Raw genomic sequence first — 24,979 nt, 5'->3', positions numbered from 1 at the left:
GAGGGTATCCTTGTCTAGTGCCTGTTTCAAAGGGAATTCTTCCAGCTTTTGCCCACTCAGTATGATATGGGTTGGTAGGCTATTGATTGCTGCCTCTACTTCAGCCCTTGTTGGTCTATTCAGGGTTTCAACTTCCTCCTGATTTACTCTTGATAGAGTACAAGTGTCCAGGAATTTATCCATTTCTGCCTGGTTTACTGGTTTATGTGCATAGAGCTGTTTGTAGTAATCTCTGATGGTAGTTTGTATTTCTGTGGGATCAGTGGTGATGCCCCCTTTATCTTTTTTTATTCCATCTGTTTGATTCTTCTCTCTCTTCTTTTTTTATTAGTCTGGCTAGCTGTCTGTCTATTTTGTTGATCTTTTCAGAAAGCCAGCTCCTGGATTTATTGATTTTTTTGTGTCTCCATTTCCTTCAGTTCTGCTCTGATCTTAGTTATTTCTTGTCTTCTGCTAGCTTTTGAGTTTTTTTGATCTTCCTCCTCTAGCTCTTTCAATTTTGATGATAGGGTGTCAATTTTAGATCTTTCCTTGTTTCTCATGTGGGCATTTATTGCTATAAAGTATTTTTTTAATTAAAGATAATAAATTAGTAAAGAAAATGTAGGTGATACAGGGTGAAAGCAAGTGGGGGAGGTGTTCAATGAAAAGGGGCCAAAAAAAAAAAAAACAAAGGAAATGGTAATAGCAAGGACAAAGTGAAAAGGAAATCCAAATGAAAAAAAGGAAGTAGAGGAATACTAGTCAAGAACATAAATAGAAGGGAAGAAGATGAGTTCACTTTGCCTTCTTGCATCAAGTTGCCTGAATACTCCAAGACGGAAGCAATAGGTGAGAAACAACATTTGATCCACAACAGGAAATAACAGAAAGATAAGCATGTGCCCCAACAGTTAATTTTACTAAAATTATTTATTATTTCCATTTTTAAATTGAGGTTTTGAAACCCTTTTCTCTTTAGCTACTAGACTGGAGTGACTTGTTTCTCCTCATCTGGATTTTCCTGGGGCCTTCCTTAGTTTTACGCTGCAAATTTTGCTTCTATAACATTAAACTCCAGAGCTCCAAGATTCAGGGATGCCATAGGCTTAGGGACAAACAGATATTCATCAGGATCATTAAGACCTTGGCTTTAACACCTGCAAGAGGTGAAGTTACTAAATGTTTTAAAATAATTGATATATGTACACATTAATATGTAATACTCATCTTTTGATTATTTATTTTATCAAATACATTCCTTCCAAATTTATGTATCTATCTAGATATTAACTTATTTGGTTACATGATTCTGAAAAACAAAATTAGAAGGATTTTTAAAGACTAATAACCAGCTCACTACCAACCAATATGGGGAATAAAATGCATCCACCGAAAGAGCAATTCTTAAAATAAAGAAAACATCTATTGCATTCAACTGGTTGAAACCATGTACCTTCCTACAAGGACCCCCTACAGTTCTCAAATACAATTGGTTTTTTGTCACATCTAATTTCAATTAGTCATCGTGATATGGCTAAGAAGCTTTTTAACAACAATCAGTAAGGTCTACCTAGGATCCTGCTTGAATTCTTGACATTCTTCTCATTGCTTTCTGCAAAACCACATGCACAGAAGGCGATCACAATGGAAACAATCAGCGAATCATTACCAAGCCACATACTTCCTCGGCTGTGTGTGTGTATGTGTGTGTGCACACGTACACATATGCCAATTCCTTCCGGAACTAAAATTTGATTGTCTTCCTGTTCTTCTACTTCTTTCCTTTTTCTACACCAAGGCAACATCCAGGAAGCAATTAAAATTAGTTGCCAAGAATTATAAGACATATCAATGCATGAAAAAAAATTCTGCTTCTAACCACATATGAACATGTGAGTTTTAGATTTTATGTGGGTAGGTTCAGAAGGGCTTAAATAGTTCTCCGGATAACCTTAGGCCACCTTAGTGGCCCATTATGTCTTTAGAATAGTTGGTCTACAATTGTGGTATTTAAACCCAAGTAGATTATAATATTGAAAACAGCAAATTATTATGAAACTGTTGTTTTCTCTTAATAATTTCTTTCTCGCTATCTCCCCTACCCTCCATTCTAGGGGAATGCAGTGATGAATTGAAATAAGAAAATACAATAAAAATCACATTCCTCCCCCAAGGGTCAACCAAATTATCAGCCTCTCACCCCAAAACAAATTTAGCTTTTTGAGAATGAAGGTCCTTATCAGTCATGGAAAGAACACAAACAAAGATTAACATGTCATTTAGGCATGACTGCAATCTTTCATTTTAAGTGACCTCTTGGTTTAATGGATTCAATGCATTCTCATTCAAGTGGAATATATATTGCAGGAGAGAACTGTAATAAATGGTACTGTCATGACCCCTAGGTTAGAGCAAAGGAATATTGGAAAATAAATCTCAATTCCACATACTCACCAGTCCTGCAATGGGGGTAGGCAATCTATTGATCTTTTTAACAAGTCCTGGCTTTATAGCATTCAGCAACCTGTCATGAAAAAGGCAGAATGTCAAGTGAGACATAAAGCAAGATGGATCACGTGAATCACCTTTATCCGGGGCTACAGCTAAATTGCTGGATAGGAAAAGCAGTGAATTTAAAGCATGTAGTAAATCTTAATAAGCTATCAGCCTTCATGCATGTAAGTGAAGAGCTTTGCCAATATCAAGTTGGTCCATGGCAGGCGAAGTTTTAGAATTCAGAAATACTGAGAGAGGAGAAAGAGTAGAGACTAAGGAGAGCTTCACGGAAAAAGACAAGGATGAGAGCTGGAATGAGGTGGTGAGGGAATTATCTGGAACTGGAGCCAGGTATTACAACTCAGGTCTTGTTGCCAATGTTCCTGGCTAAGACAGGGGTCTCTCCAGGGATGCACTAAATTCAAAGACCAATATCTATCTTTGCAAATGATTTGCCAAGACAAATTATAAGTCAGACCATACTTGCTCTTTGAGGCGTTTTCAATGTGATTGAACTTCACTTTAAAAAGGGAAGAATATGTTTAATAAGTGATTAACCAATCATATTCTGAAGATTTTAAACAAGGCTGACCAAGATTCCCTAGGTACAAAAGATATCTGAGCAAAAGACTTTCAGGCTAAAGATTGAAATTATATAAAAATAGTTACACATGCAAGGGAATGGAGGAGAAACAAATTGCTTGTTTTCAGGAAAAATAAATCCAGAATGAAGAGACACAAGGAAAGCAACTTATAGAACTAAAATATGGTTAGCATTGGGGTAACTGGGTAAAGTGTAGTATTTGCAAAGTAGGTTATTCATAAAGAAGTGATTGAAGGTAAGGGGTTGTAGAATGTAGAACGTTATTTCCATATTTAGGAATTAGGCAATTAGGTAACTTAAGAATACTGTGCAAAGAGAAACTTAGGGTAAGAGTGTATTATAATTCAGGGGTCAACAAACTACAATCCATGGGCCAAATCTGGCCTAACACCCATACTTCTAAATAAAGTCTCACTGGAACAGGAATATAACCATCCTCATTCATTTACATACTGTCTATGGCTACCTTTGTGCTACAACTGCAGAGTTGTATAGTTACAATGGAGACCTCAGGGGCCACAAATCATACAATCTTTACCATTTGACCCTTTACAGAAAAAGTTTGCTGACCTCTGTTAAAATTCATGCAATCCAAGATTATAACAAATTATAAAGAACCTATGCTTGATAGATTTCTACAGATCAGTAACAAAAATTTTTCAAATACTTTAATAGTTTTGAAATTAGACTATCTTTGACTTTGATACCACTATATGTTTACAAATTGAGAAATGTCCCTATAGTGATTGTGACAGAAAGGATATTCCATTTTTGCATGCAAGATTATTGTCTGTTCTCAGTAATTTTCACTGCAATTCCAACATGCTGTCACCAAGAGGTAGTACTCAAGTGCACATGTGTTTTCTTGGCCACAGAGAGCCAAGCTGGCTGCTCTTTTCATGAACACACTTATTTTTAACCATAAATTTAACACTTTAAAAATGCTTCTTTACAGGTTATTTTGGAATTATTGGTTTCACCAGTTGGAAGGCAATTTATTCACTCTTCTCATTTTATAGTTCAGAAAATTGAGGCCTGGTGAAGTCTGAATTAAAATCTGAGTGACTTTCCCAGAGCTGATCAGTAGCACACTAGGGTCCAAAACCCAAATTTCTTAGATTCAATGCATTCTCTCAGGTGGTGTATATATCCCAAATCTTCTGGTTTAAAATACACAGATAGATATGATATCTTCAAAGCCACGTTTTTTAATGCACGAAATTCTTTTTCTCACTACTTTTGCTTTTCTCAGACACATTATTTTTCTTACTAGTCTTTTTTGTTTTTTTTTTTGATTCGCTCTTGTTACCCAGGCTGGAGTGCAATGGCGCAATCTCGGCTCACTGCAACCTCCGCCTCCTGGGTTCAGGCAATTCTCCTGCTTCAGCCTCCTGAGTAGCTGGGATTACAGGCACGCACCACCATGCCAGCTAATTTTTTGTATTTTTAGTAGAGACGGGGTTTCACCATGTTGACCAGGATGGTCTCAATCTGTTGACCTCGTGATCCACCCGCCTCGGCCTCCCAAATCCACCCACCTCGGCCTCCCAAAGTGCTGGGATTACAGGAGTGAGCCACCGCGCCCGGCCCTCTTACTAGTTTTTAACAGTGTCATTTTAAACTGAATTTTAAGACAATATTTCTGTACAGTTGTTGACAATTCAAAAGCATCGAAAGGTTATACAGTAAAATATTTTACTGTCACCTTTGTACCACAGGACTCCAACCTACTCTCTGAAGGCAACCTGAAAGACTTTCCAGAGAAAAATTTATAAAGATATATAGAATTTTAAAAATATACACGTAGCATATAATACACACTGTCCTGTACCTTGTTTTTCATTTAACAATGTATTTTGGAGGTTGAAGGATTTACCTTGGAGACCGCTTATCCATACATATGGAGCTATGTTCTTTTCAATAGCTGTGGACCACTAATGACTAAGGATCTGGAAGATTAACCACTTTGTCTAATAGTTTTAGATTTTTCTAAGGAGAAATACCATTGCTACCAGACAGACTGAGATCTAAGCCTTGTTGCTAATTAGGCAAAGTAGAAAAAATAACAAAATGTCCTACCCCGAAATTCATTATTTAAATATTATCTTTTAAAGAGGTATCCTTTTTGTCTTCTGTATCTAAGAACTATGTTAATATTTTCAGTAATCATGGCCCCAAAACTCCTCTTTTATATATATTTAGATTTTTAAGCTGTTTTTAATATTTCGTGGTATTCATCCTTTGTAAAAACTACACTTGTATGGCAGTGTATCACATAAAGGGAAGATTGGAAAAAATCAATCAATCAACTGACCTATAACTCTAGGCCTTACTTAAAAGAACCACAAACTATGATCTCCCTCACAATGCTTTACCATAAATTAAAAAATAAAAAGCCATAACGTTCACTTTCGAGACTGAGACAGCTATACTTTTTTTTTCAGGTAAACATTGCTCCAATCCTGTGCACTGTTTATAATACACAACAGTGAAAGATAACATTGAATTCACATTGTTGAAATGCCCAACACCTGCTTATCTTGTATTTTGTGTTAAACTGAGGACGTTTTTTGTGTAAGAGATTTTTTTGAGTAAGAGTCAAGGATATTCACTTGCAATTTTACTAAAAACCACTACTGCCTTCCTATGTAAGTTAAAATATAAATATTTTCAGTAAATACTTATTGATGATATGCTTTAAAGTAATTATGCTGATGATGGTATGTTATATTTATATAACTTCTGGGGTGCATTATTTCCCAAAAGTCCTGTCCTATAGAGACAGGTCATGTATATGTCCCACCATTTCTGTAGAAGAAAACAATGAACCCAAACAGATGTAAAGGTCTCCCAGAGACATGTACAGCTAGTCTGCATCACAGCTCGACAGTCTTCACCTCTTATGCCAGTCATTTTATATCATAGTTTGGTGCTTTTAAAAGTTCAACCTCAGTATGTGTCATCAAAGCATAATTCAAAACAAAACAAAACACAAAAATCAAACCCCAAACAAACACTATCTAAATACAATGGGATAATATCAACACCAGGTGGCAATAAAAGGAAAATGGAAGAGAGTGTATGTTGGTGAAGTGTAAGACACATCAGATCCAAGTTCCATCTATGAAAGATCTGCAACTTCATCACCAGGAATTCCAGAGGGAAGGAGGCTGTCATCCACTGGGAGGAGTATCTCCACTCGGCAGAACCCTATGCCAATTTCCTGCCTGTGGTTCCCAAAACCTACAGCTGAAGGTCTTAACAGGTAGTCTGCTCTCTCTGTCTGGTAGGAGATCATCTTTGTATTTAACAAAAGATGCTTCTGGGAAATTAGCATAACCCTACACAACAAAACTATTAGGCATTTGTACCATTCCATGTCTTCTGTGCTAAACATACCCACAACTACAAACAAAAATAAAGAAAATAAAAAATGTCCAAAATGTAAGAGCCAATTAGAAGGAACTGTTTTCAGATATTTACTATTTATCCAATATTCTTGATCAAGTGCCTATTATGTGTTGTCCTCTATTCTAGGCACAGGAAGGGCAACAGTGAACAAGACAAGCAAAGTTTTTGTTCTTTGGAGTTTGTAATCTTGGTATAGTGAGTGGATGGGGCAGTCGGGGAAACAGACAACAAGTAAATAAATGAGAAGAAAATTTCAGATAGCATGCATGCTAGGAAGACCAGTACAGTAACAGGCCACGCAGTAGTACTCTAATTGGATAGTGTGAAGGCTGCCAGGGAGGTCACATTTGAGAAAAAAGTAGAATGACACAAAGGAATTAGCCAATGAGAGACTGGAGGACAAGAGTTTCCCGGCAGATTCAACAGTCAGTAGAAAGGCCTTGAGGTAGGAGTGGGCTTGGTATATTCAAGGGACAACCAGAAGGCCAATGTAGGTGAGCAGACTGAGTAGAAGGAAGAAGTCCAGGACAAGAGGGCCAAGGTATAGGCAAAATCCAGGCCCAGGCAAGGCGATTAGATTTTTTATCTTAAGTTCAATATGAAGGATAAGAATATTCTTAAAACACAGACTGAGATGATCTGCTTTATATTTTCAAAACATCACTGTATGCAAATAGGTAAGAAAATAAATTTACAACTACATGCATACAGAAAATTTCTGCTTATTAAATATCATAGGTATCAGAGAGCATAGATAATAAAACATCACTAGTAACTTACAACATTCAGCCTGATGAAGAGGAAGAGGCAGTGAATTTGGAGTCAATAGTCTAGGTTTTAAAGTTGAATCCTATACATATTAGCTATGAGTAACTGAGAGGTCTCTTAATCAAGGTCTCAGTTTTCCCTTTCATAAAATGTGAATTTAAAATAAGCTTCGCCTGCCATTCAGGATTAGGGTGAGAGTCCAATGGGGTGATGTTGGTTGCTAGCATTTGATAAATGGAAACTTGCAAATTCATTCATTTACTATACTGAGCATTTCCCTTTTTGCTAGGTAACTGCAAGTTATTTTAGTTTCAGTGTTTCTAATAGCTAGTTGCTAAAAACCAAAATAAGTTTGTCTGTTCTCTTTCTCTGGTCACCTTTAGATAAAAATCTCACATTAATAAATCAAGTCAACAAATGTCTACAGCTTGCCTAGCATACATCAGGTGAGAAACAACTAGAAACAGGAAGAAAAGCCATGATCTTGGATAATCCTCAATTATGAAACAAGTTAAATGGCATTGGGACTAATCAAAAATAAATGTTAATTTTATATGAAAATGAAATGGTATCTACTAAACTTTTATATTCTAAATCTGAAACACACTGCAACCCATTTCAAGTAAGCCTACATTATATGTTCTTTCATGTACTCAAAAAGCATTTATTGGGCATGCATGATGTCTGGTCTCATGCTGGGTTCTGGGGATATGAAGAAAGGCAGGGAAAACCCCAGGTCTCTCCCTCGTGGGGCCTGCTCACTAGTGGATTAAAAACCCACAGGAAGACCAGAACAGTGCACATACGTATCTCGCTGTCATACACCCTAATGCATGGCCATCTTAATTTTTGAGAAGGTAAATTAAAGATATGCTTTGCACATGTTCTATAGAATGCAGTTCTTAAAAGATTAATGATCAGACTCCTTAAAGAAACAATTGCTCAGCGGGAATGCTGCACACACGTTTGTTGCAGCACTATTTACAATAGCAAAGACTTGGAACCAACCCAAATGCCCATCAATGAGAGACTGGATAAAGAAAACATGGCACATATACACTATGGAATACTATGCAGCCATAAAAAAGAATGAGTTCTTGTCCTTTGCAGGGACATGGATGAAGCTGGAAACCATCATCCTCAGCAAACTAACACAAGAAGAGAAAACCAAACACCTCATGTTCTCACTCATAAGTGGGTGTTAAACAACGAGAACACATGGACACAGGGAGGGGAACATCACACACCAGGGCCTGTCGGGGGGTGGGGAGCAAAGAGAGGGATAGCATTAGGACAAATACCTAACGTATGGGGGGCTTAAAACCTAGATGACAGGTTGATAGGTACAGCAAACCACCATGGCACATGTATGCCTGTGTAATGAACCTGCACATTCTGCACAGGTATCACAAAACTTAAAGTAAAATAAACTTTTTTAAAAAAGAAACAATGTTGAGACACCCAGGAATGATACTAATGTTCTGATTCAACCACAGGCTACATTTAATAACTCTTTGGTACACCTAATATCCAGCATGTTATAGTCTCTCAACCATCATTTAATAATTATGAAATACAAAGTGAAGACCTTTATTCTATTTGCGACTTTAAAATAAAAAACAACTCAAAGTCCCACTCTGGAAGAGACAGGTTCTGTTTCAGACAGACTCTTCCAACAGTCTATATACTAGCTCTTGAAGGAGCACAGCACTGAGAATACTGCTGAAAAAGGTACCTTATGAGACCATCTAGACATTAGGAATTATAGCAAAGGGCAGCTTATATGTTATCGGACTGTAATGTGAACATTAAACATAAAATTTTTAAAGGATTGGAAATTTAAAAAGGATTGAGCTTACTCTATAAGTCATTCGGCTCAGAAATTCAATTCTAATACTTATCCTAGAGTTTGGGTAAGAACAGAAGAGCTATCTAAATCTTAAATACAAGGTTGGAAAGTTCGTGCTTAATCTCATAGGAAATCACTTTATTCTTTGCAACAAGAGATTACATCATCTTCTCATTAGCTTGGTTTGTACAGCTGCAATAGGCAACTATGATCACAAAATTACTCACTTTGTGTCCCTTTTAATTTGGCTCAATAGTGTTTTTCTATGTGGTTTTCTTGATCACTTTCTGGGTTTGACTATGTACCCTGGATGAAAGTATATGCACTTTCATTTAACGTAACACGGCATCTGTTTTTGAACCTAAGCATGAGATCAATTTAACCTTGACCATAAACCTGTTACAAATGTCATTTTAAAAGACTTCTCTCTGGAGTTGCCCAGGCAAAACCAGGATAATTAACAAATCCTCTGAGATCAAGAAAAATTGACTAAAATACAGGGAAAAGTGAAACTTGAAACAAAGATGAGTTTCAAATGAACAAAAGAGTGTTGGAATGCAAGCTGCCATCAATATCTACCAAATGCTTGTGGGGTGCTATGCACAGTTCAGAATGTGTGAAATGTAGGTCATACTTAAGTCATTTGCCCTGAGCATACCTAAGAAGAGATCATAGAAGCTTTAGAAGGTTTTTGTAGATTTGGAATTCCAAGAAGTTGGGCCTGACCTGGTGAATTTCTACAGCTCAGCAGTGCTGTTAGTATTCTAACACAGCACCTGTGGAAGAGACTGCTCACCATACTTATCTTCCTGCTGTCTCAATTCACACACTGGGCTTTATTTCCCAGCCTCCTTTGCAATTTGCTGTGGCTATATAATAAGAGTGCTGGCTAATGGAGCACAGGAAGAAGTAATTCTATCACATGCAGGCCTGGCCCTAAAAACCCTCTCAAATAATTCTCCATTCTCTCTCCTCTGCATTTACTAGTCAGATGTTGACACCAGGAAGTCCTTGAAAGTTGTGTGTTGAAGATGGAGTGTCTATTAGCCCCCTACATAACTGCCTGCTTAGAGTTGCCTTCATCCTTCCCTGCTGCCAAAGTTAGGCCATACAAGAGTGGAAATACATTTCCACAGTGTTAAGCCACTGAGATCTAGGGGTTTATTACTTACGGCACCCAGCACTATCTTGACTGTTACACCTCTGCAGGAGGCCTTTTTCCAATACCCAGGCAAACCGTACCCAGGAAAATCCTGTTCCAGAATGTGAAGTTTAACACCTGGGCACAAACTTTCTTCTGGATCTTGCAGGGATGGCAGCAGAAAGAAAAAGAGCTAAAATTTGGGATACTGTAAACAAATGATGCATTTTTATTTTCCCACATTTTCTAGGAGGAAAGATAAAACCTCGTCTTGCCTATCACATCCATCTTAATACTAAAATACTAGCACTTTTAAAATCATCTATACTATAAGCATGGGAAGGAACATAGAGCCATTATTTGAATATCTTCAGAGTGCTCTGATCCATTTCCAATCTCTTTCACAGTCCATCCTTTGCATAACTATTCCTGCTGTCTGGAAATGATGAACTTTGGGAACTAGAAAAGGCATAAAAATCAAATCAAATAATCTAGATAAGGAGTAAAGGAATGGTCCCCGGGAGGTGAAGGCACATGTCTGAGGTCAGAGCTCCTAAGCAGTAGAGTTGGGATTATAAACTTGGGTTTCTAAATCTGAAGACAGTGCTTTTCTATGCTGAAGACAGTGCTTTTCTATGACGCTTCACTTTTTGCATGTTGCAGATCATCTCCAGCCACCAGTCTCTGCCATCCTAATCCAAGGCCCACTGCACCCAAACTGACCACTGCTAAATCCTGGCTCTGGCCAGGCTCCTTCCCTCTTCCAAGAACTTCCAGGCTCCCAAGTGCCACAGGACACCCTCCAAATGCCTTCACCTGGTGATCAATCCCAATCATCATCCCCAAACTGCCTTTCCCACTCAAGACTCTCCTTGCTTTTATAAACTACAAGCTTAAGATGACACATGTGATCAATAAACTGCGAAAGCTGCCAACACACGAAAACAACTTAGTATAACAAATAAAATGGAGACTAAATTTACTCTGACACAGGCAATGATATGCGCAATCATCACTGTGCTATGTAGTAATTACATATAAATGATTGTAATTAGCATTTCCTTTGCGCAGCTAAAACCCAGTTGTTGCTGAGTTTACTATCAAGAGGGTGGAGAGAAAACTCAGGTGAAATTGCTGTGAAGCAGCTCTAAAGGTTTCTGTATCCAGTCCTGTGGTGGAATACACAGCTAGCTCCCAACTCTTCTTTAGCAAGAAGTTCTCAGAACCAAGAGTTCCAGGATTGGGGTTCATAAAATTCCGAGAGCAGCAGGCACCTCCAAAAACAGAAAGACCTGGTTTCAAATCCCAGCCCTGTAACTCACTAGCCAAATTATTGAAGTATTTGACATCCATGAGCCTCAGTTTCCTCCTCTTTCAAATGGAGACAAAAATATCTAGGACTGATAGCTTGAGAATGTGGAATAAGTAAAACAATGCATGTAATGCAGTTGGCACAGGCCTGTTATACAAGATACGCTTCATAAGTGGCAGGTGTTATTATCATCTACTCCAAGCAGATTTCGATGCAGCCCTCCCGCTCGTGAAAATTGGCTGTTTTGACCATTGGCTCACTTCTCCTCCTGAGCATCCTGCCTGTGGCTGAAGCTAGGTTAGAAGCAAAGAAAGAACAGCAGTGAGGGAACAAGACAATGCCAGTCCTTCTGAAAGACAGGCTTCCATGGGTGTAGTCTCTGGACAGGCGGAAGGCAATAGAAAAGCTGGTGATGGGGCGGAAGGAAGGGAGGATGCCGACAAAGAAAAGGCAGAAAGAAGCACCAAAGACAGACCCGACTGCATAATCACTGCAGCCGCAGCTGCCCCTAGCTCTGCTTTCTGCCAAAATTGAGCTGCCCTTTAACTCTTCTCAAGAAGGCTCCCATCTCCCCCACCTTACTTGCCATCCTGAGGATGATGAGGACAAGTCAACAGCTGCAGAGAAAGGGGATTCTGCTCCTAATGTGGCCATGAGAATTCTGAATCTACTTCCTATTCATTTCACATCTTATCAAACGTTTACCCCACACCAGGTAAGCCCAGACACACTCACGAGGCTGGGTTCTACAGTGAGGCTCACAAAATCTCAGATGTGGTTTGGGTTACATAAGACTTTATAAAGAACACTACTTCCATAGGGAAATAACTTCCAAGTTCTAAACAAGTAATTTGGAAGAGAACTTCTGAGATGTAGGATGTGCATAGTACGATGTAAACTAAGGACAGACATAACAAAGTAGGTGCAGTAAGCATTTCTGCTGCTCCTCAGGAGGCATGGTGTTTTGTTTTCAGTCTCCATTGCCACCAGAGGTAACTGCCCAAAAAGCAAACCCAATCCCATTGCTCTTCTGTATAGAGACTGTGTTGGCTGCTACTGCTCACTAGATGCTGTTGAAAGTCCTTACCATGCTACTAAAGATCATTCACAAACTGACCTGTTATCTACCTCTCACCTCCAGTCTGCCCCACCTTGCACTTGTCCTAAGCTTTGACCCTGAGCATGCAAAGCCTCTTCATACAGCTGGGCATTTTCAGATGCTTATTTCTTCCTCCCTTGAACTGCCTTTCCCACTGGCCTCATCTTACTCCTTTGTGGTCTAGCAAACTCCTACTCATCCTTCAAAACCCAATTTAAATGGTACCTCCTCACCGAACCATTTCCTAAGTAGAGACTTTACCTTCCACCTCTGGATCCCAACACTCTTTGGCTTCCCTAATTATCACACGTCACAGAAATTGTCTGGCTTCTTCATCAGGCAAAGAGTTAATTCTCTCCTTAACTCCAGTTGTAGTATAAGGGCCAGTCCTTAGGGCCTCAATTTTTGTTCGCTGAGTGAATTGTTAATGAAATGAGCAACATCACAAAGTATTGGGAAAGACCCAAAACATCAGTTTTGGAACTATAATGGTTTAGATCTGCTAATGATTTTACAACTTTTGTTATCAATTTTTTTTTTTTTTTTTTTGAGATGGAGTCTCTCTGGCCCCCAGGTTGGAGTGCAGTGGTGTGATCTCAGCTCACTGCAACCTCTGCCTCCTGGGTTCAAGCGATTCTCCTGCCTCAGCCTCCCAAGCAGCTGGCATTGTAGGCGTGCACCACCATGCCCAGCTACTTTTTGTATTTTTAGTAGAGACGAAGTTTTGCCATGTTGGCCAGGCTGGTCTTGAACTCCTGACCTCAGGTGATCCACCCGCCTCCACCTCCCAAAGTGATGGGATTACAGGTGTGAGCCACCACGCCTGGCCCATTAATCATATCTGAATCATTCCCTCAGGACCAAGACTAAAGTTGGATTCAAGCAACCACACCAAAGAAGGATTATCTGACAGGCCTCTAGTTCCTTCCTGCCAGTGATTACTCCATGAAGTTCCTGTTGGTCTGTGAAAGAGGGGATGGGAATGAGTAGAGTCACCCTGTTCCTCTCTAAAGAAGAGTTAGGAGCTGGTTAATTCCAAAGGAAGCAGTAAAATCTCTGGGTCCTTCTTTTTTGATGTACCAGGGGATATACAAATGGGGTGAGGAGAAAACAATGTGGCCATCTCCCCTTGGGCAGCACACATTATTCTCCTTTACTGGGTGTGCAGCAGAAACACAAAATACACTTTTATTCAGAGGACTGGGGAATACATTCTTGAGGCCAGAGGCTCTGGCAGAAAAATCATCAAACAGCAAGCAAAGCCTTTTCATCTGTGGCAGAAGAGTTTTCAGTGATGCCAAAGCCGTGTAGTATTTAAATAATACCATCTTCGCGTTCTTCCATTCCATGGCCTTTCTTTGTCTGATGTTACTACTTCTGATCTTAATTAATGTGCCTTTTTTAGTTTCATTTTTGTAATTTTCTTTACATCTCCTTTGAAGTAGACAATATAAATATTATCAATATATGGAACATTCTCTCCAATGATGTTCTAAAATATGAGCAGCACTTTACAATATGATACTATTACATCTAGAAATGAACTAAATGATATTTGGAATGAGTCTTCTAGATGACATTGTAAACATCTCGAAGCCAAAAATTCAAATCCATATATGTGTGTGTGAACGACTTGAGATACAATTCACACACAGTTTACCCATTGAAAATGTAGAATTCAGTATTTTTGTACATTCACAGGATTATGCAACCATCACTGCAAACTAATTTCAGTTTTTCTTCCACTAGTAGAACACCCAAATCCATTAGTTTTCACTTCCCGTCTGACTCACCCACAACCCCCAGCTCCAAGCAACCACTAATCTGCCTTCTGTCTCTATAGGTTTGCCTATCCTGGACATTTATATAAGTGAAATTATATAATGTGTAGTCTTTTGTGACTGGTTTCTTTCACTTAACATAATGTTTTTAAGGTTCGTCCAAGGTTCATCCATGTTGTAGCATGCATCAGTGCTTCATGCCTTTTTATGGCCAAATAACGTTGCATTGCAAGGATATACCACATTTGATCTATCCATTCATCACTCTGTGAACATTTGGGTGTTTCCACCTTTTGGCTATTATGAATAATGCTGCTATGAACACTTGAGTACAAGATTTTGTATGGGTGTGTGTTTTCACTTCTCTTGGGTATGTACTTTGGAGTATAACAGCTGGGTCATATGGTAACTTAATGTTTAACCTTTTGAGGAACTGCCAAACTGTTTTTCCAAAATGGCTGCATCATTTTACAATTCTGCAAGTAATGCATGGAAGTTCTCAGTTCTCCACATCATGCCACTTCTTACTGTCTTCCTTTTTTATTATAGCCATCTTAGTAGGTGTGAAGTGGTATTTCCTTGTGGCTTTCGTTTGCATTTCTCTCAAGACTATGTTGAACATCTTTTTTATGTACTTAGTCATCTTTGTAGCTTCTTTGGAGAAATATCTATTCAGATATTTTGTCCATTTTTAAATTGGACAATTTTTAAATTGGGTTATCTTTTTCTTTTTGAATTATAAGAGCTCTTTGTATATTTTGGATACATATCAGATATATGATTTGCAAAATTTTTTCCCATTCTGTGGGTTGAGAGATGATATCATTTGCAGGATAAAAGCTTAAAATTTTAATATAGTCCAATTTATTTATTTATTTTTCTTGTCACTTGTATTTTTGATGTTTATGTTAAAAAGTGATTGCCTAATACAAGGTCACAAAGATTTACTGCTGTTTTATTTTAAGAGTTTTGTAGTTTTTAGCTCTTAGATTTAAGTCTATGATCTATTCTGAGTTAAAATTGTAGCGTTTTACTACACACTTACTGATTAGTTATAAACATGTCAATAATTTTAAAAGTATTATTTTTTAAATAATCTTTCTTTTTTCCTATTCTCCCTTTAAAAACTTACTATATGCCTGCCATGTGCGAGCACCATTAGGCATACAAAAATAGGTGAGTCACTATCTCTACCATCAAGGAATTCATAATCTAACAGAAAGTTAAAATATCCAACTTCATGAGTAGTGCCATGTGTGAGACAAATGACTTGCTCTAGGCACAGCCAAAATTTCTTTCAAAAGAGAAAGGAAGGACACAGCAGTTGAAATCAGGACTGTTATCTCCACTTCAGAATGTATGGCTGTCACAGCCATGGGCACTCAGAGGACTGAATTCAGGTTGCAGCACTGGGGATGTCATGGTGGAGGGTAAGGAGTCCATTGTGTGTGTTTGGGATTTAGGAAGATAGAAACGGACAGGGAATACAGCACCCCAGGTAGCTAGAAGCAAATGCAAGAAAGATACAAAGTAAGGACGCACAAACAGAATCATAGGAACAATAGATCAATCTCTATGGCCAGTGCAAATGGACAGGGTTGATGAGCTAAATAGAATCACTGCCTCCAGACAGTGAAGGACACCACATTCCAGGCAAAGGAATTTGAATCACATCCTATCTTCTGGGAAGAGGCCACCGGTCATGATGAAGCCACGTTTGGGAATGTTAGCCTCCTAGCAGAGTCTACGGTGGCTTAGGGAAGGGCAAGCACTAGAGCTAATTACTCAGATTCACAGTCTTCACTTTCTTTTTATTTTTATTCACTCTTTCTTCCTCTTGACCAAGAAGGAAGTCTATTTCTTCACAGTTAACTTTTTAAAGAAATCATTTATAAACTGGGTCATTGGTAGTCTATTTAAGTCCACTCCTTTGAGTAACCAAAGGGAACATTCATAATGGTTAAGGCAGGGATTTTGCACACTTCCTCATGGGAAGCCAGCCCACCAAGCCTGACAGCCCATTAGAGACAACCAGAAAATGGATTATTAAGAAAATACAATTAGAGCTACTAAATCCTCTTAAATCTAAGCAAAGCCTAATCCAGCATGTAACCCCACAGGCAGGCAACAGGCTAGGCCAGTTTCTCATCTACCATATGAGCAGCCCACATTTAAACCAGTTGTTGTATTTTCTCAAATCAATTGATCATTCTAAAAAATTTGTTCAGGAGGAGAAAGATTAGCCTGAGATTCAAGTCAGGAGAATTTTAATATTTATTAAGGCGCAGAGGAACAGGATGAGGGAATCACCACATGTTGGGGTAAGTGGTTCCAAGTGACAATTATGCTAAAATAAGTTTCAAACACATTTCTAGGAAGCTTCAAAACAAACTCTGTAAATGCCCTGTTGGCTCTGGATCATGTAAGACTATGTATTAGAAGAAAGGAAGTGTCAAGGATTATATAATTTTTAATGAACAGAATATTTACAAAGATGGATGAGCTTGAGAATATTCCAAAGGCACAATGCTTAACTGCACACAAGAGCTCCCAGAGTAGATTTTGTAATTGATGCCCAAAGAACAGTTTGAATGGAAACAGTATCCCCTACTGTGCTAAGAGTCCCTCTCTTGAGTAGGAACCAAGGGCTATTTATTTGGTGAGGATTCAAAAAAAGAGGCAACACTGGGGCTCATTCTGCTCATCATGAGTCCTGCATATTCACCTTCCATGTTCTCCATCTGTTTTCATCTTTCTAACAGAAGCCTGTTAGGGATACTCAGTTCTTGCCTAAGCCCCCACCTAAGCCAGTCCAATCTTCAAACAAAAAGCAGCTTTTCACTGGAGATCTTTTTCAAAAAAGGAGTGGGTTGAAATGTCCTCACTTGAACTTAAAGGCTTAATGAGTCTTGGTGCCAAAAAGCTGGAGACAGGCCAAATCAGCATGGCCAATTGTGATTTGGCAGAAAGACAAGGGAGAACCCTACATAGAAGGCCTATCAAATTCTTCCCAGTCTGCTAAGGCCAAAATCAGTAATGGATAAAGGACCCAAGTTTGCTGAGATTAGAGCGAGCATCAGGGTTAAACACAGAGCTCTAGACAAAGAATGCAAAGGCACATTGTGCTCTGCCACCTCGGGTCTCCATCTAAATATCTACAGAAGAGAGGTGGAGAGGTCTAGGTTGACTGGGGTTCCTGTAAGGACTAAATAAGGGATTTATTTTGTGAATACTGAACAAAGCAATGGTGACCAGTAGAGACCAGTCTAAAGTCATCAATAACTGGGGTGTCCACATATCCCAGTTAGCAGAGGTCAGTCCCAGATACTACTTGTTCTAGCATCTCATCTGGTTAATACTCCCTTTCACTCTGAACGGTGCCTCGGTTTAAAATGACAAGTTGTATGGCTGCTCTACTAATCAGCCATTGGGTCACACTAATCTCATCTCATCAATATATCAGAAAAAGACTGCATTTGTAGTTTATATTACACAAAGTCTCTAACAACAGCATGTTGGAATGATACAAAAACATGAGCTAGACCTAAAACAGGCGAAATCACAATCAGTTGACTGGCAGTTCCCATAGATACATGTTAATTGATAAAAGCCTCCAGTCCTTCCTTCTGCAAGCAAGGCAGGCTGTTTCTGAGGATTTGCTGAAACTGATATCTACCAGGGCCATACAATAAAGGTCACCTCCACCTTCTTAAAAGTCTTCTTAGCCCTCTTGGTTTCCATAACATCACACTTTCCTGGGTTTCCTCTCATCTCTCCAATAGCTCTTTTGTGAGCTTCTCTTTCTCCCACCCCGATCCAGGGTAGAGACTTCCTCAAACTGAGACCTCATTCTGCAACTATTTCCTAATGTGACCTTTCCCTCAGAGAGCCTTCCATATCTCACAGCTTAACCTTGATGTCCAACAGTGACTCGAAAATCCAATTTGAGCAAGCTGAATGCATCGTCTCACTCCTAAGCACCAGGCCCTCATCTCCAACAGCCTACAGGACTCTGGCCCTGGGTGGCTTGTCCATATCCCAAACTCCACCTGCCCAAACTGAAACCATGACCTCTCCAAACAAATGGAGGAGACTTTCTGGCTTGTATCAGAGCCCCACTCAACTGAAACACCAAAATTATTTTTTGCCTTTTCTTCCATTCATCACTACACTCTACCAGGTGCTGTTAATTTCTTCAAAATCCTCTTCATTTCCATTGCTCTTGGGAATCAAACTCCCAAATCCTTCTATGTCTTGCAAGGCCCTGCACAATCTTGCCCCTGCTATTTCTCTCCATCCACACTGATTGCATACCGTTCCCCCGCTGGTTTTCTACATTTTGGCCAAACAAGTCTACCTGTAATTCCTCCAAGACACAGAGCTTGTTCCAGTCTTAGGGATTTCAATCATGTTATTCTTTCAGCCCTAGAGTATGTTTCTTCTCAATTTTCATTTCCCTTTCTTCTTTCCTGGTAGAAGAGAAGAATTTCTCCTCTTCATTCAGGTCTCCACCTAAATATTGCTTCTTGAAGGGAACCTGAGGTTTATATTCCACAGAGTCAGGATTTAGATTTCAGTTCAGCTGCACTACCACCACCACCATTACATGATGTGATCGCATGTGCATTCATCTTTACAGTAACTTACCATGCTCGTAAGTGGGTTCTTATAAAGGTTAGTTGGATAAAGGAAGAGGTGCCCTTGCCCTTTCAGGCAGCTCTCCTCTATGTGTGTCAAACACAGCCTACTCATTCCTGACTCCAAACCTTTCCTCCTGCCTTTGTAGCATGCTGTGATACTGTGAAATATATTAAGAAATCTATATTTTGGTCTTCATCCCTAGCTCCTGGCACAGAGTCCCTAAAATCCTTGTAATTGCCTGAGCAATAGGAATGCTAGGTACATTTTTTTCTCTCTAATATTTAGTCTTTGACCCCAGTTGCTGACGCAGAACTCCTAATCCCTTGGAATTTCCTGGGTGATAGGAGCGGGTGATAGGAACGTCTTTTGCTGTAATGAGGTGACTCTTGGTAGGCTCCTAGATGGAGGCTGGTTACCATAAAGATGGAGCTATGATTAGGAGCTGGGAACTTCTAGCCCTACTCCCATCCTCCAGGAAGGGGAAAGAGGCTGGAAATAAGAGTTAATAACCAATCATGCCTAAGTGACAAAACCTCCATAAAAATCCCTGAAACAGAGTCTGAAGAGATTCTGGGTTGCTGGGCATGTGGAGGTGCTGGGAGGATGGACCAACAGAAGGGGATGAAAACCCCATTCCCTTGGCCCCATGCCTTCTCCTTTGCATCTCTTCCATTTGGTTATTCATCTGTACCCTTTAGCAGATCCTTTAGAATAAATCTGTAAATATACACAAATGTTCCCCAGAGTTCTGTGAGCCATTCTGATAAATGTTCCCATGAAAGCCTCCAATTTCTAGCCAAGTGGACAGAAGTTGTGGGTCCCCTGAGGACCTACTACTCACAACTGGCATCTAAAGTGGGAGGGGGCAATCTTGTGGGACTGAGCCCTTAATCTGTGGGGTCTGCACTATCTCCAGTTAGTGTTGAGATTAAGATAAACTTTAAGATACCCAGCTGGTACTGGAGAATTTGTCATTATGGGGGACAAAAACCACACATTTTGGTGACCAGAGTGTTATGAAAGTATAAAGAAGAAAAAACTGCTTTTTTTCTATAAAGATGATTTTCTCTTTCTCTCAACCTACTCTTTTCTTAATAGTCAATTAATATTCTATCTCCCCAATTAACTGTCTCCCAAGCTGTAACAATATCCTCATTTAACCTCTTACTAAATCTTGGAGATTAAATCTTGGTTGCTTTTACATTTACTTGTACACTGGATTACACTGTAACTTCACTGCTCTGTGTGTGTGAGTCCAGTCCCCAAGCACATCATACAACTTTTGAAGATCATGTTTTACATTCTGTTTTTATGCCTCTTGGTGCCTAATTTGGTGCTACGCAGCACATGGTCGACAGCCAACAATTCCTCCATGTGATAAAATGTCTCCAACACAGAGCTACACCATCAACCCTCAACCTGTCCTAGAAGACTAGGACACATCCGTGACACACCACATCTCATGCTGAAATCATGACAAGAATCCAAGGCCAGTCCTCCTTCTGACAAGCAGCTCATTTATCAGTGATGATAGAACAAGTGTTTGCCAACAGATTTCTTATCTCCGGAAAATTATTTCAGCAACATAGGAACTGAGATAAAAATCCACTAAAACATTCTTTATTGGTCACTTATTTGTAGATTAACATACTCAGACTTTCATTTCATGATGTTATGGTTGCAAAACAAAACTTTTAAGTTCAGTTCTATGACTCCTAGGAAGATGGAATTTGTAATAGAGAATCTTATACTTGGAGAAAGCAAAGACATCCATCCTTTGGTCTCCCAGTCTTCAGGGATAGGTCTGTTGTTTATACAAAGAGTGTGTGTGTGTGTGTGTGTGTGTGTGTGTGTGTGTGGTGTGTGTGTGAGTGTGTGTGTGTGTCAGAAACAGAGAAAGAATATAATATTGACTAAGACTGGGATAAAGTTAAAGGCGGTATTGATGATCAGGTGGCCTAGGTAGAATTCTTATATCTGGGTCTCAATCTATTCATCAAGTATTTCTATTAGATGGATTATTTGCTACACCACTGTCAAATGAGTGAAATACAAAGATAAATAGAAAGTGTCTTTGAGAAGCTCTCAATCTGGTAAAACATGGAACAAAGAAGTAGAGCTATATGATAGCACTAAAGTGGAGTTGTGTATGGGTTCTTACAGTCAGATAGGAACCTATTAACTCTGCCTAGAAGGTTCTGGAACAGCTTCCCAGAGAAGGAAACCACAACAGACTGGATGAAGTGGGAGGAAATGACATCACCACAGAAGTCAAGGTTATTGTTTCCAAAACAATCACTCTAGTCCCCAAGCTCTGCCAGCCAAAGTTCATTATTCACACATGATCAAGTTTGTAAGGGACCCAAATTTTCTTGCCCAGTTTTTGATCACAAGCTAGATGAGAGAGACTAGAAAGTAAAATCCAAGTGCCTTCATCCCATGGCTTGTTGGCAGCGCGAGGGAGCAAGCCAGTGAGTGCACAGTGACACAGAGTTGCAATGACTATGTCATATTCATAATTAACTTTTGGACTATTTCCAACAATAATAATGAGAACAGCCAGTGGCACAGGGTGCCAAGCAAGTGCCAGACGCTATGCTGAGTGCTTCACTGTATTCTCTCACTGGAATCTCCCAGAAACCTCATGAAGTAGTAATTTCCCCATTACATAGATGAATGGGGAAAAGTTAGCATTTAAGTGCCTTCTATGTTCCAAGCACTAAACAAAGAATTTTATACTTATTTTCAATTCATTCTATCCTCAGAACAATCCTATATGAATTTTTACAATTATTATCTGTTTTTATAGATAAGTAAACTGAGGGACTCAGAAAGGTTGGGTTACTAGCCTAAGGACATACAGGAGGCTCCATCTACTACGTTGAACCCTAGGAAATTACATTATTTGACTATTTTAATGTCATCTGCTCCACCTACTAGGTTGAACCCCAGGAAATCACATTATCTAACTATTTTTTGGTCTATGGACATAATTTCATAGGATTCAATGTAGGAATTCCAAAATCCATTAACTTTCCACTATACTCTTTCATAAAAGGCTTTGAACTGGCTTTTGTTAAATATATGTCCTTAGAGAATAACAAAAATGGAAGAAAAGGGTGGGGAAAATAATAAGCAAACCAAAGAAAAAAGGAGAGCATATCAGTAAGAATCTGGGTAAGAAAATAAACATAGTCATACACACACTGAAATCTGGCTTTACATTTCTTCTACGGGCAAGTTACAAATCCAATACCACCATTGTCAGAAAGCATTTGGGAATCTGAAGGTAAGTATAGGGTTGTTCTCATGAGTAGGAGGTACCACTGGCTTAAAGTGAGCAAAATGGAGGAGGAGAATTATCTGCAATAGGTGGAAATGCTCAGATGCAAAAAAGAATTGTTCTGGTGACAGCAATATCATCCCTGTGGAGACACAGGAGCTCATCAGCTTCAAAACCCACCTAGGATGTTTGAACAGCTCCACAGAGATCCCATTGGCTGGGGCTCCCCTGGACCTCCTGGAAGAAATGGTTAAAGAAATTCTAGGAAATTCAGGATGAACAGACATCGGAACTAATGCCAGGGAAGCAAACATTAACCCCAGCCCCTGGAAAGAAAAGGTCTCAAGTATGCAGAGACACACCCTGAGGTTGGACAGAACTGGATATAGAGAGTCCTTATTCTAGGAGACAGCAAATGGTTGTGAGGAGAAACTCAGCTGGATAGCTCCAAAGTCTCCTGTCCACTCTCAGGGAATTTGTGCCAAGAGGGTACTATACATTAAATGGAGAAAGTACAGACTGCTCAGAGGACCACCTGTCTAAGATTTGCTCAAAGAGCTATCATTGGGAGAGAGGTCTCTCTCCCAACTCCAAGTGCTCAGAGGCAGCAGGGTTAGGGAACATGGCAGCCACGTCAGGAGAAAAATGGTAGCTCCTGGAAGCATCAGCTCAAACCCCTGGAGAGCAAGGTTAAAAGCCTGGGAGAAAGCTAAGAGCAAAGGCAGTTATCACCTGAGGGCTGAGGGAACTGACCTGTAGAGGACAAGGTCTGTTTCTCAGGAGAAAGGCTTTTCTCTGGCAATACTCACAAGGAAGGACCGATCTGTAGATTTTGGTGGCCTCAGCTTTACCTCACCAAGGGAACTCACTCTGTAGTTTAGAGAGGAGAGGGATAAAGGAATTGACTCCTGACAGGAAAGTTCTCAAAACATAAGTCTCTCCAAAGTATCCTTCTGTGAACACACCCCTATGTACGTCTAACCCAGGCCTCGAAGACACCTAATAAAGCTTGCACACCACTCTTAAGCTCACCTTTTCTCCACTAGAAGTTCCGAAGTCTGCCCATCCTTGTTGGATACAACAGTCCCTCAGCAGGCATGTATTGATTTTGTTCGTCCAATAGTCATTCCTTCTTCTTTGATAATAGCTTCTCAATTTTCACTTGAGCAACTTTCCCTCCCAACTCTCCAGGCATAGTAGGGTAGATGTGGGGTAGGGTAGACTGTGGTGAGAGCTCAGGCTACTTCCTGGCTCCAAGCAAGGGCAAATCCAGACCTGGTCATTTGGTTAATTCCAAGATGAGCACCAGGTCCAACTGAGGTCAATAAAGGGTAGGCACCAGGACTTCTACTGGGATTACTTTACTCCAAAAAAAAAAAAAAAAATCTCTTTTTTCCTGCTGGGATTGCAAAGCTAGTAAAATATAAGCTAAAAGCTAACAGTAGCCAACTTTGTCACCACATAGGAAAGCTTACCCAAAGCGAAAGCCAATAAAGAAGAAAGCAGAGTCAAGAGACAGATGATGAGTGGCTGGCTGGCTGGCTGGCTGGCTGGCTGGATAATGGATGGATGGGTGGATGGACAGACAGATCAGATAGAAATATATATATATATATATATATATATATATAGAGAGAGAGAGAGAGAGAGAGAGAGCGCAAGAGAGAGAGATAGGCAGACAGGCAGGTAGGCAGGCAGACAGATAACATAGTTCAAGCATGGTTATATAGTTATATCTGTACCTGGGGTATGTGTGTGTACCAGTGATTGACCTCTGTGCTTATTCACATGAACCAATCGCATTCCATTTTTGTTTAAACTGGTTTCAGCTGCATTTCTATCACTGACAACAACAAAAATTCTCACTAGCAAACTTCAACTCAACCCCCTCCACCGCCAAAAAAAAAAAACAAAAACCCATTCTCTAAATGTAGAAGACCCAACATCATTTTGACACGTGTCTACATGTAGGAAATGAGGAAAGTGAAAAAAGAATTCTATACTAGTTTGAAAAAAAGCTCAACATCACGGATTATTAGAGAAATGCAAATCAAAACCACGAGATACCATTTCACGCCATCAGAATAGTGATTATTAAAAAATCAAACAACAGACGCTGGCAAGGTTGCAGAGAAAAAGGAATGCTTTACACTGCTGGTAGGAATGTAAATTAGTTCAACCACTGTGGAAGACAGTGTGGTGATTCGTCAAAGATCCCAAAGCAGAAATACCGTTTGACCGGACATGGATGGAGCTGGAAGCCATCATCCTCAACAAACTCAAGAACAGAAAACCAAACACTACATTTCACTTACAAATGGGAGCTGAATGATGAGAACACATGGACACATAGGGGTTAAACACACACTGGGGCCTGTCAGTGGTACAGGAGGAGGGTGCTGGGGGGGGAAGAGCATTGGGAAGAATAGCTCATAGATGCTTGGCTTAATACCTGGGTGACAGAGCCAGTTGATCTATGCGACAAACCACCATAGCACACATTTACCTATGTAACAAACCTGCACATCCTGCAAATGTACCCTAGAACTTAAAATAAACGTTGAAGAGAAAAAAAAAATTCTACACTGAAAGTGACATTGACTTTAAACCCA

At 39.6% G+C, this 24,979-nt stretch overlaps 1 protein-coding gene across 3 annotated transcripts in view; it reads right to left on the bottom strand.

Annotated features, from left to right (window-relative positions):
* LIMCH1 (LIM and calponin homology domains 1) overlaps positions 1–24,979 on the bottom strand; it is a 350,623-nt gene that overhangs the window by 180,187 nt on the left and 145,457 nt on the right. For all 3 annotated transcript variants that reach the window (XM_064366648.1, XM_064366652.1, XM_021675666.2), the window contains exon 3: positions 2,437–2,506. In XM_064366648.1, the coding sequence (XP_064222718.1) occupies positions 2,437–2,506 (70 nt within the window). The remainder of the gene's footprint in view (positions 1–2,436; positions 2,507–24,979) is intronic.

This window comes from Aotus nancymaae, unplaced genomic scaffold, assembly GCF_030222135.1.
Source record: "Aotus nancymaae isolate 86718 unplaced genomic scaffold, 86718_ANA_hifiasm-v0.15.2.pri h1tg000006l, whole genome shotgun sequence".
In the NCBI taxonomy this organism is placed as follows: Eukaryota; Metazoa; Chordata; class Mammalia; order Primates; family Aotidae; genus Aotus; species Aotus nancymaae.
The sequence above is the reverse complement of the archived record's forward strand: the minus strand, read 5'-3'. Positions and strand labels throughout refer to the sequence as shown.